Source organism: Octopus sinensis, linkage group LG8 (assembly GCF_006345805.1).
Source record: "Octopus sinensis linkage group LG8, ASM634580v1, whole genome shotgun sequence".
In the NCBI taxonomy this organism is placed as follows: Eukaryota; Metazoa; Mollusca; class Cephalopoda; order Octopoda; family Octopodidae; genus Octopus; species Octopus sinensis.
In genome coordinates this window covers 7,665,400-7,681,169 of record NC_043004.1, presented here as the reverse complement: position 1 = coordinate 7,681,169, position 15,770 = coordinate 7,665,400, and the positions used below count along the sequence as shown (strand labels likewise).

At 36.7% G+C, this 15,770-nt stretch overlaps 1 protein-coding gene across 1 annotated transcript in view; it reads right to left on the bottom strand.

Moving 5' to 3' along the window:
• LOC115215210 (WD repeat-containing protein 36) overlaps positions 1 to 11,927 on the bottom strand; it is a 36,928-nt gene extending 25,001 nt beyond the window's left edge. Inside the window, exons 1-6 of the mRNA XM_029784419.2 lie at positions 11,700 to 11,927; positions 11,066 to 11,093; positions 7,224 to 7,324; positions 3,682 to 3,799; positions 668 to 855; positions 396 to 528 (exon numbers count right to left, since the gene is read on the bottom strand). Coding sequence (XP_029640279.1) covers positions 396 to 528; positions 668 to 855; positions 3,682 to 3,799; positions 7,224 to 7,324; positions 11,066 to 11,093; positions 11,700 to 11,840 — 709 coding nt within the window. The 5' untranslated portion in view covers positions 11,841 to 11,927. The remainder of the gene's footprint in view (positions 1 to 395; positions 529 to 667; positions 856 to 3,681; positions 3,800 to 7,223; positions 7,325 to 11,065; positions 11,094 to 11,699) is intronic.
• Between the last annotated feature and the right edge of the window lie 3,843 nt (positions 11,928 to 15,770).

The following is a 15,770-nucleotide window of genomic DNA, read 5'->3' as shown; positions in this document are numbered from 1 at the left end:
AGTCAGTTCAATCAACTCATCATCATCACCACCATCAACTACTGATGTTATACAAGCATTCACTCATATAAACATCACACATTCAAACAATTATGAATTTTTATTATTCAGGTCACTGCCTGGAATCTAGGGGTTAGTAGCCCACGCTTCTTAACCACTACACCCTATGCCTGTGGCGTAGTGGTTAAGAGTGCAGGCTACTAACCCCAAGATTCCGGGTTCGATTGCAGGCAGTGACCTGAATAATAATAATAATAATAATAATAATAATACCATCAACAATTATGAAGACAAGACCAGCTGCACTAACATCTCTCATGTTAATACTGCACAAGGTGAAAGTGGTATAAAGTATTTACTTTTCAAGTTGAAGGATATAAAAATATAATAACTACCTGATCGGAAGGATATAGTGGTAACAGGAGCCCAGGTTTGAGTAAACTTCATCACAGACTCATCATAACGGATATTATGTACAATAATGCGACCATCCTCCAGGCCGACTGCTATGACATCAACTGCAGGGGCCTAGCAGTATTAGAAATAAATATACATCGTAAACAGAAAGCAAAGACGAACAGCAGTTTGCCCAGTTTTACACTGAGTCTATTTAGCAATTCGGGAAAGTTTTCCCAAAAAGAAAAAAAACAAAAATGAATTATATTACCTGCTCAAGAACGGTAACTTTGGAATTCCACCCAGGGAATGTATAAATAAGTTTATTTGATTTTAAGTTCCACAGTTGTAGAGTGCCTTGTGCACTTCCAAATAATACTTTGTTAAGGTATGTGACAGGATGAACCACTGAAGTAACTTGAAATTGTTTATTGTCAAAAGACATTTCCAAGTAAAGTTCTGTAGGAGGAGACAAAAAAAAAAAATGCACATCATTTTGTAGTTTGTTTTTCTATAAATTGGTTAGATCTGCAATGCAACATGTTCTTAGATATCTATTTTAGCTAATAGGAAAAACACTGCCTTTTAGGAAATGTTTGTCTAGTTTAATAGACAGACAGGAGTGGCTGTGTGGTAAGTAGCTTGTTTACCAACCACATGGTTCCGGGTTCAGTCCCACTGCGTGGCACCTTGGGCAAGTGTCTTCTACTATAGCCTTGGGCCAATCAAAGCCTTGTGAGTGGATTTGGTAGACAGAAACTGAAAGAAGCCCGTCGTATATATGTATATATATATTATGTGAAATAGAAAGATGAATAATCTTGTAGTAGATTAATCAAAAGTTTAACCGATACCTTAGTAGCAAAAATCACAGCAGTAAACAGCACGGTTGGAGGTACAACCATATGGTGTTGCAACCGTGCGTCGGTGCGGATAATTGAAATTAAAACATTATTGGTGAATTGAAGAAATGGAGCTGAACGCAGATTGAACAGAAATCGTTTTATTTCATTCTACGTGTTTTGAAAGGCACAAATTACCAAAATCCGATTGAATAATGGGACCATATTGTGTCTTTCTCTTCAGGAAGAAAATAGGAAATCCGTTGGAAAAACAAAACAGAACAGAGGCAGCAAAAACAAATCGAACTATGCTCCTAAGAGCCCATGGCGAAACAGTTTCGCCATGGGCTCTTAGGAGCATAGTTCATTTGTTTTGCTCCGCCTCTGTTCTGTTTTTGTTTTTCCAACGGATTTCCTATTTTCTTCCTGAAGAGAAAGACACAATATGGTCCCATTATTCAATCGGATTTTGGTAATTGTGCCTTTCGAAACACGTGTAAATGAAATAAACGATTTCTGTTCAATCTGCGTTCAGCTCCATTTCTTCAATTCACCATAATGTTTTATATATATATATATATATATGTGGTGGGTGTGTGTTTGTCCCACTAGCATTGCTTGACAACCGATGCTGGTGTGTATATCTCCCCCGTTACTTAGCGGTTCAGCAAAAGAGACCGATAGAATAAGTACTGGGCTTACAAAAGAACAAGTCCCAGGGTCGAGTTGCTTGATTAAAGGTGGTGCTCCAGCATGGCCGCAGTCAAATGACTGAAACAAGTAAAAGAGAGACAGACAGATCAATCGATTCATCTTGCCATTTTGTATAAATAGTACTCCACTGTCCAATGTTTCCTTTCCTAATTCAATAAGGTGTGGTAGAGAGCAAGCTAATAGCTATTTTTACCAATTTAAAGGACCATACAGTGACTTTCATTCATTGAGTCCAAGTAAACTTAAGTGTTATTCCTTAGCCCCAGGTCCATCTCAATCCAGTGGAACTAAGACAGAAGGTGTTTCAGTCATGTCCATCCCATGTTTTAGTATATCAGGAACTACAATGTTTAGGACAGGAGGGAGAGATTTAAAGGAGATATGCTTGCTATCTGCAAATGGATCGGGCACCCATGTAGAAGCTCTCATATCAAGCAATGAGACCAGTCAAAATACCCTGACATCACTCTACAAGGGTGGAAATATTATTATTAGACAGTAATACAGTAAACAGACAAGATAATATTCTTGCCTGACTCACTCTTTCATTCATTTAGAGACAGATGAGGAGTTTGTTACTTAGAAAGGATTGTGAGAGGCAGACAGAGAAGGGACTGGTAGTGTTTCAGTTACGTTTACGGATTTACTAACTTAAGCTCCATTATAGTAAGGATCCATTTACAATAATCACACACACACACTCTCTCTCTCATGCATGCAAGCATGTATGTATACAGGTGCCAGGAGAGGCTGGCATCGGCCACAATCAGTTGGTGCTTTTTATGTGCCACCGGCACAGAAGCCAGTCAAGGCGGCGCTGGCATTGGCCATGTTCGGATGGTGCTTTTTACGTGCCACCGGCATCACAACTACAATTTCCATTTGATATTTATTTTGATGTTGATGTACTTGACTCAATAGGTCTCCTCCAGCACAGCAGGTTGCCCTATGATCCAATGTAAGCACAGCAGGTCGTTCTGCAATCCAAGGTACTTTGGATGGGCTGGGGATATATACGTACATATGCTGGGATTCAGTCCCACTGCCTGGCACCTCAGACAAGTGTCTTATATTATAGCCTCAGGTCCATCAGAGCCTTGTGAGTGGATTTGGTAGACAAAAAATGCAAGAAGACTGTTGTGTGTGTGTGTTTGTCCCCTGCTACCACTTGACAACCAGTTTTGGTGTGTAACTTAGCAGTTCAACAAAAGAGAATGATAGAATAAGTGCCAGGCTCTAAAAAATTAAGTATGAATTCTTGAAGGAGGTGATCCAGCATGGCCACACTCTAATGAATGAAACAAGAATAAAAGATACATAGATGCACAAACATATTTATATACTAGTTTCTGTCTATTAAATCCATTCACAAGGCTTTGGTGAGTCTGAGCCTAGAGTTGAAGGCACTTTCCAAAGTACCATACAGTGGAATTAAACCAGAAACCACATGGTTAAGAAGCATGCTTTTTAACTACATGGCCACGCTGGCACCGTATCCTAATTATTGTCCCAATAATTTTTTTTTTTTAAATACATTTGCTTCCAATCATTTCCTGTTACATTTCTTTTTTTGTCTTGAAATTATTGCATTAGCTGAAGGAACTTTTTCCAAAATAAATTATGAATAAATGCACAAACACACTTCAAAGCAGAAATGCTTTGAAGACTGAAAAAAGTAACAGGTAGAAATTATTAATTACACAGTTATTTCTTTTTTAAAACAACTTACCCTTATTTTTGATATTCCAAACTCGTACAAAGCTGTCTTCATCAACAGATATCAAATGTGCAGAAAATGTCAGTAAAATATGAACAGCACTTTTGTGGCCTATATATTTTCTAATAACCTGAAAAGAATTTCAGAAAATATTTCTCACAATTTTCATTTCTTCTTTTCAAACTCTTTTAACTTAATATCTTAGTATCAGCATCAGTAATATTAGATCATTATTATCAATAACAGATACATAATGATGGTTTTCAAATGCAAATCTGCAATTTTGAAAGCATCAGATATTGTTCAATACAAGTGAAGCTACCAAGAAACTAGTCTAGTGTACATTTTAGCATACTAGTCCAGTGCTACTGAAAGTGGTGGTCCGCAGACCGATGCCAGTCCATGAGCCATCAGCTGCCGGTACGCGGCGAGTTTCCAGAAAAGAAAGAAACATTATAAAATGCTTATGTAATATTTCATTACTTGTTTACAAAATAAATATTTTAAAAATTGTCAACTTTTATTATATTCATTATATATATATTGTTTCTGGTATAAATTGATATTACTAGGAAATATTGCCGATCCCTGGCACATTGGGAAAAAAAAACTGCTGGTATGCCACATCAAAAAGTCTGAGAAGTATGGCACTAGCCTCTATACACTACATAATCATCATCATCATTTAACGTCCGTTTTCCATGCTAGCATGGGTTGGACGGTTTGACCGGGGTCTGGGAAGCCAGGAGACTGCACCAGGCTCATCTGATTTGGCAGTGCTTCTACAGCTGGATGCCCTTCCTAACGCCAACCACTCCGTGAGTGTAGTGGGTGCTTTTTACGTGCCACCGGCACAGGGGCCAGATGTGGCTGGCAAACGGCCATGATCAGTTGGTGCTTTTACGTGTCACTGACACGGACGCCAAGTTCGGATGGTGCTTTTAACGTATCACTGGCATGGGTATCTTAACTACAATTTATGTATTTTATTAAACTAATGGATGCTGATAGTAAAGATGAGCAAGCTATGGCATATTTAAAGCAAAAAGAGAAAAAATAAAAATTAGTCAAATCAAAAAAAATAAATACTATTATATTTGGAAGAATGGTTTAAAACAAAAGCCATTATTTACTTGCAGCAAGGTGGCAAGCAGCCAGAATCATTAACAAATTGGACAAGATGCTTAGTGGTATTTCTTCAGACTGAGTTCAAATCCCAGAGGTCAATGTTGCCTTTCATGCATTTGGGGGGGGGGGTCAATAAAATAATGTACCAGTCATGTAGTGGGGTTAATGGCATTGACTATCCCCTCCCCTCAAAGTCACTGGGGTCTTCCCGCTTCAGCCATATATAGAAGCTAGCTTTTTTGACTGCCTCCTGTACTCTCCTTAACCCTTTCGTTACCAAACCACCCGAAAAAATTTTGGTTAATGTGACCAAGCCGCCCAAAACCGCCCGAATTACCTATTCATATTTAAATGAGAATATCAGAGCAAATCTCTTTAGTACATTCGTGAAAATACGTATTTACTTCGTAAACAGTTCAACTACAGTTTTGTACAAAAATCGAAGTGTAATTAATTCCGTGAATTTTGGGAGATTTTTTTTTTCGGAATTTGTTCCTATTGGTTTTCAAAATTTTCTAATTCTGACAAAAATGGGATACGAATTTCATTATATCAAGCAGCGAGTCAGAATTCGAAGGATTTTTCTACTGAAGACCTTCATAAATCTAACTCTATGACTGAAAAAAAAAGCATGTGGTATTTGAATAAGGAATCTGATGTTTCATTTTCCGAAAGTGAAACAGTGAATCCGAGAGCTCCAACAGCGATAAAGAAAATGAATTGGCACTGAATGGAGTGGAAAATTTAAAAACTGTTTCTTTCGGTGATTTTTCTGAAGAAACGGACCAAGCCCACAGACTTCCCAAGAGAGTAAAGCGTTAGACTATTTTCTTTTTACTTTTTCGAATGACTATTTGAAATCATTACGGGCGAAAAACGACCGTTAACTTATAGCGACTAAAATTGTAACAAAATTAAAAGTTAAATGAGAATATCAGAGCAAATCTCTTTAGTACATTCGTGAAAATCGTATATACTTCGTAAACAGTTCAACTACAGTTTTGTACAAAAACGAAGTGTAATTTTATTCCGTGAATTTTGGGAGATTTTTTCCGAAATTTGTTCCTATTGTGTTTTCAAAATTTTAATTCTGACAAAAAATGGATACGAATTTCATTATATCAAGCAGCGAGTCAGAATTCGAAGGATTTTCTACTGAAGACCTTCATAAATCTAACTCTATGACTGAAAAAAAAAGAGCATGTGGTATTTGATAATGAATCTGATGTTTCATTTTCCGAAAGTGAAAACAGTGAATCCGAGAGCTCCAACAGCGATAAAGAAAATGAATTGGCACTGAATGGAGTGAAAATTTAAAAACTGTTTCTTTCGGTGATTTTTCTGAAGAAACTGGACCAAGCCACAGACTTTCCCAAGAGAGTAAAGCCTTAGACTATTTCTTTTTACTTTTTCGAATGAGCCTATTTGAACTCATTACGGCGAAAACGAACCGTTACGCTAAATGTAAACAAAACGAAAGAAAGTGGTTTCCCACAACCTTAAATGAAATTAAAACCATTTTGCCATAAATATTATTATGGGTATCAGAAAGTTACCCAGAATAACAAATTCTATCGTAAAATTTTGTTGTATACCCAATTGAATATTAGCTAAAAACCCATTTTCTATAGCGATGTTTGAACAAAATTTTAATAATTTTATATTTTGTTGAATTTACATTGTATCTACCTGCAATTAGAGTCACTTTGTGACAAAAATTATAGTATAGAATTGGTTGAGAACATTTCATTAAATTATCTTCCAAAATTCACGTTAATATATTAATAAATAAAAAAGTTATAGTTGTTTAATGAAACCAGACTAAATTTATGATTACGTTAGAAATTAATTGAAACACATAAGGGGTGTATTTTGGTCAGAAATATAGTAACGAAAGGGTTAAAGAATCCAAGCCATTATGTCAACCAAATCATTACATCATTCAGATGAGATTCTCTCTCCAAAGAAAAAAAAGCCTCTTATTTACTAGGGACAGAGTTTAGTTTCAAGGCAACAACTTTGACTTGAAAATAATTATGTGACATAGAAAAATCAAAAATGAATTGAGATGGTTTCATTGCTGATTGTGTAAATGTTGACTTTTTGAACAAGAAAATTAGAAGGAATGAAATTCAAATGCTTTGATTCTTTTGTTAAATGAAAATAAAATCTATTTTGAAGTTGCATATTTCATTTAAAGTGAATCATGTGGTTTCCTTTGAATCCTTGTCAAAAATGTTATAAGAGTCAGAAATGAGGAATCCAAGTTGATGTCTCCTTGCCAATTCCATCGGAGAGAAGGTAGTCGGGTAAAGGATCAACATTGACGCCTGAGTGTTCTAACTTTATATTATCAACAAAAGAAGTGAAAACCAAAATTGCATCTTAAAAAGAATTAAAAAGTATATTAGTTAATTTCGACTGACCTGCTGTCCCCGTAGGAAGCAGTAGATAATATTTTGGCAGGCTGTAAATACTTGATGATGATTAGCAGCAAGGCATGAGATCTCATCAGGATGGGTGTCACCTGAAAAGTTTTAAAAAGTCATAAAATCATAAAATACAGCCCAGTTAATTAAAACAAATTCGAACTATATACTAATTTTTCCTTACAGACTATTAATGTCTCCATCGCCTTTTAGTTTTTCTACTTTTATGGGAGAGAAGGATTTAGCAATATCAGATAATTTGGTGGACCATGTCATCTTTCTACATTGACTCGACCTATAACTGACCATAACACTGTAAAGTAAAAACCAGCAAACACACCCATGTGGTTACACAAAGTGTTAGAAATAACAGAGAAAATTCCTTCAAATCACTCTACTGTCTAGAAATGTGAGGAAATCCGGGGCTAATGCAGTTTCACACCTCTCCTTGAAAAATGCATTTTTTTTTAAAAATCTTTTCGGATTCCTACATTTTAGGTATCAGAGATTACAAATACGCAAAAAAAAAAATTTTTTTATTTCACCCCACTCTCCCCAATTTAAATTTTTGATTTTGTTTACTTTAAAGAGATTGTAGCAAACTGACGAACATATGCAAATCGAAATTAAAAACATTAATGTGAAAAGAATTTGCATTTTACTTGTGTTTGCCTTAAATAATCGTAAATAATAATTGAATGTAAATTAAATATACACCATTTTATGAGAAACACACATTAATATTTAATAATTAATGTTATAAAGTTTAACAAGGGGCTCAAAATTCACCCCCTCCCCCAATTTTAAATTTTGAACTTTTCATTCATTTATTTGTCTGTCTATTTGTCTTTGAACGGACAGAGTTAAGACTATTGAAAAGGTTGCAAGACGCAACGAAAATTTTAGGAAAATAAAAATAAGAAATGAGTGGAAATGTTACCGGTGAGTGTGTTAAATCATAAGGCACAAAAAGAAAATGACTCTCCCCAGACACAACAGAGGGACGAGGTGGTGAAGCAAGACCTTCGAACTTTAGGTCTCACTGAGGAAATGACTAGAGACCGAGACCTTTGGAAGTATGCTGTGCATGAGAAGACCTGGCAGGACAAGTGAGACCATAACCCGTGGCCTTCTACACGGGATGTAGCCAGTCCACTTATGCATACCTTCCCTTCTTGGGACACAAAATTCTACTTGTGAAGACCTGTTGAGGCAAGTGAGAATCGGAACCGAAATCGAGCAATGGAAATTGCAGCTGAGATACCAGTGCCGGTGGCACGTAAGAGAACCATCCAAACGTGCCGTTGCCAGTGCCGCCCAGACTGGCCTCGTGCCGGTGGCACGTAAAAAGCACCATCCATTCGTGGCCATTGCCAGTCTCGCCTGGCACATAAAAAGCACCATCCGATCATGGCCGTTTGCCAAACTCGTCTGGCACGTAAAAAGCACCCACTACACTCATGGAGTGGTTGGCGTTAGGAAGGGCATCCAGCCATAGAAACATTGCCAGATCAGACTGGGCCTGGTGCAGCCTTCTGGCTTCCCAGACCCCAGTTGAACCATCCAACCCATGCGAGCATGGAAAGCGGACGCTAAACAATGATGATGCTGAGGTTTATTCATAAAATAAATTTGTCAACTAAATATGGTAGTCCTAGAGAAGAAGACAGTGTTACTGTTGTTTTTAGCCCCAGGAAGACATTCATATCTATCTCTTTATACACATATCTATATGCTCATTGAATTTAAAACTTTCAAAATGTGGTTTTTTGAATATCCAGAATCTCTGTCATCAAAAAACAAAGAAAAAAGTTTTGAAAAAGTCCAAAATTTTAAATGGGCGGGGTTGCATATTTGTAATCTGACATCTAAAATGTAGGAATCTGAAAAAAAATTTTGCAAAAAACAAAAAATGAATTTTCAAGTGAGGTGTGAAACTGCATTAGCCATGGAAATCCTACATATACAATACTTAAACAAGATTGTGATGGCTGGAACACATTTGATCTTTTGTCAGGATTGATATGGAGCTAAACACCAATAACTGTTAAGGAAGCAGGGATCAGTTTTCAGTGATACCATAGTATGTCAAGTAAAGGTTATACATCTTGCCAAGGAATACAAAATAATGGCTTCTGAGCTGTATTGCTCATGGTCCTCTGGTCCAGCAGTTTTCAAAAGGAAAAATACCAGCCCCAACCCTACAAAAAGATCTGGTCGCTCCTCGCAATGATATAGATGATCTTCGTCGATACCTCCACCAAGTTTGGAGATGGTCAAATGAATGGAACCGTGTCTGAACATGTCAAAGTGCTGTCATCTGCCTGTTGGCTCCTCTCGTGCAACTCAACTTGATTTCGAGCCGGGTTGCCTGCTGCTGGAGAAGACCAACCAAGTAAAGGACCTGGGTATCTTGGTGGATTCTTCCTTTTCGCCTTCAGCCCAATGCGTCCATGCTGCCAACAAAGCACGCGGAGTTCTGTTTTTGATTCGACAGTCATTCGGAATGATCACAGCAGCCATATTCCTACCGCTCTATGACATGCTGGTGAGACCCATATTGGAGTACGGGATTCAAGCCTCTTCTCCTTATCTCCTCAAAGACATACATCATCTCGAAAGAGTCCAGAAGCTGGCTACCCGCATGGTTCTTGGTCTCAAGTATTTGTCTTATGAAGAAAGGCTGAAGACACTCGACCTTTATTCTCTCGAAAAACGATGACGCATGGTGATCTCATTCTTGCTCACAACATCATGAGCAGAAAGTTTAACCTCTCGAAAAAGCTGTTCTTCACTCCTGCTCCAGAGCGTGGGCTGCGGGGGTCACTCCGAAAAGCTCTATCTACGATGATTTCATCTCAATATGGGAGTTTCTTATACATGGATAGTATTATAATCCCTTACAAAACTTTTTTTTTCCAAATTTAAACCCGCAAAATTAGGGGGTTCCTGATACACGTTAAAATACGGTAAATCCCCGTTGTAAGCAGTACTTCTCCTAAAATTAATAAATTATTTCCGAGGAACTACTCATCGTCATCAACGTTTAACGTTGGCTTTCCATGTTAGCATGGGTTGGACGGTTTGACTGAGGTCTGGGAAGCCAGGAGGCTGCACCAGGATCCAATCTGATCTGGCAAGGTTTCTACAGCTGGATGCCCTTCCTAACGCCAACCGCTCCAAGAGTGTAGTGGCTGCTTTTTACGTGCCACCAGCACAGGAACAACCAGTCAGGCAGTCTTGGCACTTTACGTCCCACCGCCATGGGAGCCAGTCAGGGGGCACTGGCCATAATATGCCTGCAAAAAACACTAATCAGTTTTTACCTCTGTTAAATGTTATGGGCAATCCTGGAGATAAAAATCTACTTCCATTGCCTCTTGATTCAGCAAAACATTAATCTAGAGTTATGTCCCTTCAGACAATCACTAATGTTTAATAATGTTATTGGAAAATTTCATTTCGAAAGAGAAATTAAAATGATGTGTATATTATTACATAAGCGACCAATGGAAAGGTTAATGTGTTGCATGGTCCGAAAGTAAAGAGTTTTAAAAATATCTTACTTTAGCTTACACAAGATGTCAAGACTAGAGTATAAAATAATATCTATCTCAGGTGGGAATTCAAAGAAAAATGCTCAGACTTGAGTTAGAAGTTTCAGTTTAAATAAAATGTTGCTTTACTTCTATCTCGTGGTGCTTTTGCTTCCGTTTGTCTATTAAATATCATCCAAAATTATACAAATGTAGACCATTTACAATCGTTCCATCGTTACTAACAGAAAAGTGAAAATAAAATTATAAAATAACTGTATGTATAAATATATATGTACTTACTGATATTAGATATCCCAAGCTTGGAACACTGGAAATATATTTAAATGAAAAGGTTACAACAAAACAGAATTCACGCAATAAAATTGTTTTTTTGCGTTTTTAAAACAAAGTTACTTTACGGAGAAAAAGTAATACAGTATTAAGAAAAACTAAATTAAAACACACATATTTCGGTTTTAATAGGATATTGCTTAGCTCAGATCAATATTAATCGAACAATGGTTTAACTAAAAGCTTTCCAAATATAATCCTCCCGTCTTTGATATCACTTCCAATGTATTTTGCTTGAAGACGGTCGATCGTAATTTGAGCGCGGTTTGGCTACTATTTCGAGCAGGTCAAGTAACAATGTAGGGACCGCTTTCGGTACAAGTACCATAGCTGCCAATTATAAACGTGCGTTTATTTACATTTCTGACGAAAAAAGAAACCCTTTTCCCCCAACCCTAACCCTAAGAAATGAATGTTAACAATAAGAGTACACGAAATGGTGACTTTTGTTGCAAACACATAAGAATAACAGATTATTTCTTGGAGTTTATTTACTCAAATTATCAAAGGATTCGAGAAAAGTTTAGGAGGTTCGTCAAACAGATCTTATTTGGGACGGAAGAAAATATATGAAAACACTTACATTATATGTATGAAAAGCCTTGCCGACACAGGTTATGACATAATGTTCTTTCACCTTCTCCTGGTATCTGGTTACTAATGGTACATGATTGCTGACATAACCCAAAGCACGGAAACCCGTGAAGATTTTGCTGGCCGACATAATTCCCACATCAAACACCACGTGGAAAGAACCGGAAACGGTGTAACTACAAAAACAATTCCATGTCGAAAGAAGTTCTAGCTTCAATTACATTATTGTTTTTGTTTTTATTTCCGGTTTTATAAGGAAAATTCCATTATAATTATTTGAGCTGGCAGAAAGGTTAGCACGCCGGGCGAATTGCTTAGTGGTATTTCGTCTGCCGTTAAGTTCTGAGTTCAAATTCCGCCGAGGTCGACTTTGCCTTTCATCCTTTTGGGTTCGATTAAATAAGTACCAGTTACGCACTGGAGTCGATATAATCGACTTGATCCGTTTGTCCTCTGTGTTTAGCCCCTTGTGGGTAATAAAGAAATATATTTGTGAATCGCGAATTAATGAATTAATGATGCACTTTGTATTATTATTATCTTAAAAGTGGGATTTCAGTGGACTATTGAGTTATTTGACTGGCTCGGTTTACTCTTGTTCATATAAATTAGGAATCTTTTCTAGAATTTAATCTTTGTTTGCTTTCTTACCATTCATTTAAACTGCGCAGAAAATAGACTGCAATACACATTTGCATTAAACTCCATTTGGGAATAAATCATTGGCAAAAATGCCTTATATATGAAATAATAAAGCATATTTGCACTGTTTTCAAGTTTAAGACTTCATGAACTTTAAATCTCGTATATACTGTTCCATATGTTAAAATTAATAAATAGTGGACATCGCCAATTTATTTATATTCAATTAGGATTTTATTAAAACTTTATCATTGTTTAAACAGTGACACTGGCCGTGTATAAAACTAAAATACTAGAATCAACATTTTGTGTATATAAAAAAAAAACTACCATTCATATAAATGAAGTAATTTCTTTCATTTAGTGCACTATTTAATATATTGTTTATGATCTGCGTTTTTCTTTGAGTACTATACAATTCCTTCCATATTTCATATATAATTATTTTCAGTTTTCGTTAAAAATATGTAAAATTTCGATTAGTTATTTTCCCTTCACATGTTCGAAATCAACTAATTTGATTCTCGTAAGTTTTCTGTTAGGGAAGTACAGAATTAGCTTGTGCAATAATTGGTTATTAAGTGCATCGTTAATGTAAATGAAGCGATTTATTAATAGATTTTGGAATTGTGAAGGACTAAATTACTATAATAAAAGTCTCTACAATTTGTAGGCTTATCAATAATTTGAACGAGTCAAATAATTAGAGACTAACAATTCGTCGGTAAAAGAAACTCCTCAAAATATACTAGCATCAATAATGGCCCTTCTATTATTGTTATTATCGAGTGAGAGAGTAGCACGTGCCATCAAAGAAACGCTGGGGTACAAATACACGAATCTCCAATCTGATAAGGATACGCCAGGCACATGCATTACAACCATATGTGCGCAACATAGTGACCTCATATCGAGATAAACATCGCGTGACCTTGTAGACGGGGCCCAGTTACAATTTTCTTCGGGTCGAGAAAATTATTCAAAAGATCCCTGAATAAGGGTTGTTTAAGGATGGTGAATGAAACATCAATATTTCCATAGGTGAATTATTCAAACCCCAAAGAATTCCTCTCAGTGCATGGATATGATGTTCCCCCACTACTCCTGCTCATGATCAGAGATGCACATATTGTCATCCACGAAGGGACATGCTCAACTGCTTAAGGTCAAGAAAAACTGCAGTTTTTAGTAGAATATTTGCTGTAGTTCATCTTTTACACTTAGGCAAAACATGTACATGATAACACTTTCAATCAGTTAAGATCAGGAGCCATGAGAGCCAGTCTGGTACAGCATCACGGCATATAATTATTACCTCCATTTCTTCATTTTATAAGTTAACTGGGCATATATATATGTTTATATATATATGTGTGTGTGTATGTATATATGCGAAGTTAGATCAGTAAGTCCTACGTGACATAGGAAAATTTATATAGGCAGTACTATTGATTTTAAGATATAGGGGACACAAGAATTCATTTATTCACCCCAATAACAAAGGTTTCAAGACATTATTAGCATCATACATGAAACACCTCAAAGAGTCTGTAACGGCAGAAATTTATTGGTAAACATTATTATTGATTTGTCTGAGTCAGCTGGTGGGACGATAAAAATTTGTTGTTATTACGGTAAACTGTAGGATGTGAAAGATGAACAATGCACGATGTTTTAAGAAAGTATTTATTTACTGTTATGTTACAATTAGCTTGCCTCGACGGGCAGGTTATGATAAATCCAAAAGCATGCGAAGTAAAGTTTGAGTTTGGATTCTCTTCACTGTTTAGTAGTAATTGCTGAGACAGATAGAATGATGTTGTAAGAGAACAGAATTAGAGCTAGAGAGAATTGTAGGGTGTTGTCTCACAGTTGCTTTCTCCCTCAGACCTCGTTGAGTCGTCACCAACTGTGACTAACTCCGTTGAGTCGTCATGACTGTGACGAACTGATTTTTGCTTGGGGTGTGCTTGTTTATATAATTATCCAGAAGGATAGATATATCATTGAGAACAATAGATTTAGTTGGTGGTCTTGTTATCTCTATTCTAGCTTTTGGTGAAGTAGAAGAGGTTAGAAAGGGTCAAGTGGTGAAGACATTATTTCGGTCTAGCTAAAGGCATCTGGAAAATGTAAAACTGCTGTCAGAGAAAAACCATTGTTCTGTTGCAGTGTTAATTTAAATTTGGCTATGGTGGATTCAAATCTACTTCATGCATGCTAGATTCACTACAAGTCTAACATTGAATAGAATTAAAGGTGGTCGATAATTACTGAATCAAAACCATGTAACACACATACTAAATCTTGTAGGCTTCACATAAAGGAATTGAGTAGCATTGACCCCAAGTACTCGTTCTATCGGTCTCTTTTGTGAAGCTGCTAATTCATGGGGACGTAAACATACCAACATTAGTCAGCAAGTACTCACTTTCCCTCCACTTTTCACTTCACTGTGCCCCTCCTTAATTCTTCTGTCCCTCTGCTTCTACTTCTCTCTCTTTCCACGTGACCGCCGGTCAGCCTAGCCTGTTCTTTCTTTCTTGGTCTGACCGCCATCTGTGCAACATCGATATTCTTCCCTGTGTTTGTGAAATTTTTGTATCTCTGCTGTAAGGCATTATTTCCATACACGCCAGCTTAATTCAATTCGTCCTTAGTCGAAAGACACCTGTTGTTATGTCCTGTTATTAGTTTTATTGCATTTATTATTGTATTTATATTTGTGGAACTTTGTCCGTTTTTTCCGTCCTTGTTTTTGTATACATTCGCTGCTTTCTTCCAAGAAATCTAATGCTCTTAGCTTAGTTTTTCCTTGGGGCTGGCCAGATTGGAGCAATCTCAAGAATAATCAGCCGAAATTGCGAGGATAATCTGGTGCTTGACTGAGCATAGAGGGCTTCGAATGACCCGTCCTTGTTTTCTTTGTATCGTCTATCTGAATGTTTTGTTGTCCCTTTTTGTATCACCTAGCTGACCGGATGTTTTGTGTTCTTGTCCCATTTTGTATTTATATATATATATATATATATATATATTATACACACACACACACACACATATATATATATATATGTATATATGTATGTATATCATCATCATCATTTAGCATCCGCTTTCCATGCTAGCATGGGTTGGACGGTTCAACTGGGGTCTGGGAAGCCAGAAGGCTGCACCAGGCCCAGTCTGATCTGGCAATGTTTCTATGGCTGGATGCCCTTCCTAACGCCAACCACTCCGTGAGTGTAGTGAGTGCTTTTTACGTGCCCCTGGCACGTATATATGTATGTAAAATAATAATAATAATAAAAATAATAATGATAATAACAACAACAACATAAATAATATATGTATATGCATATATGGGTACAGGACGTCAAAAAACGTGGACAAAATGAAAAATGAGAACATAAAAAAA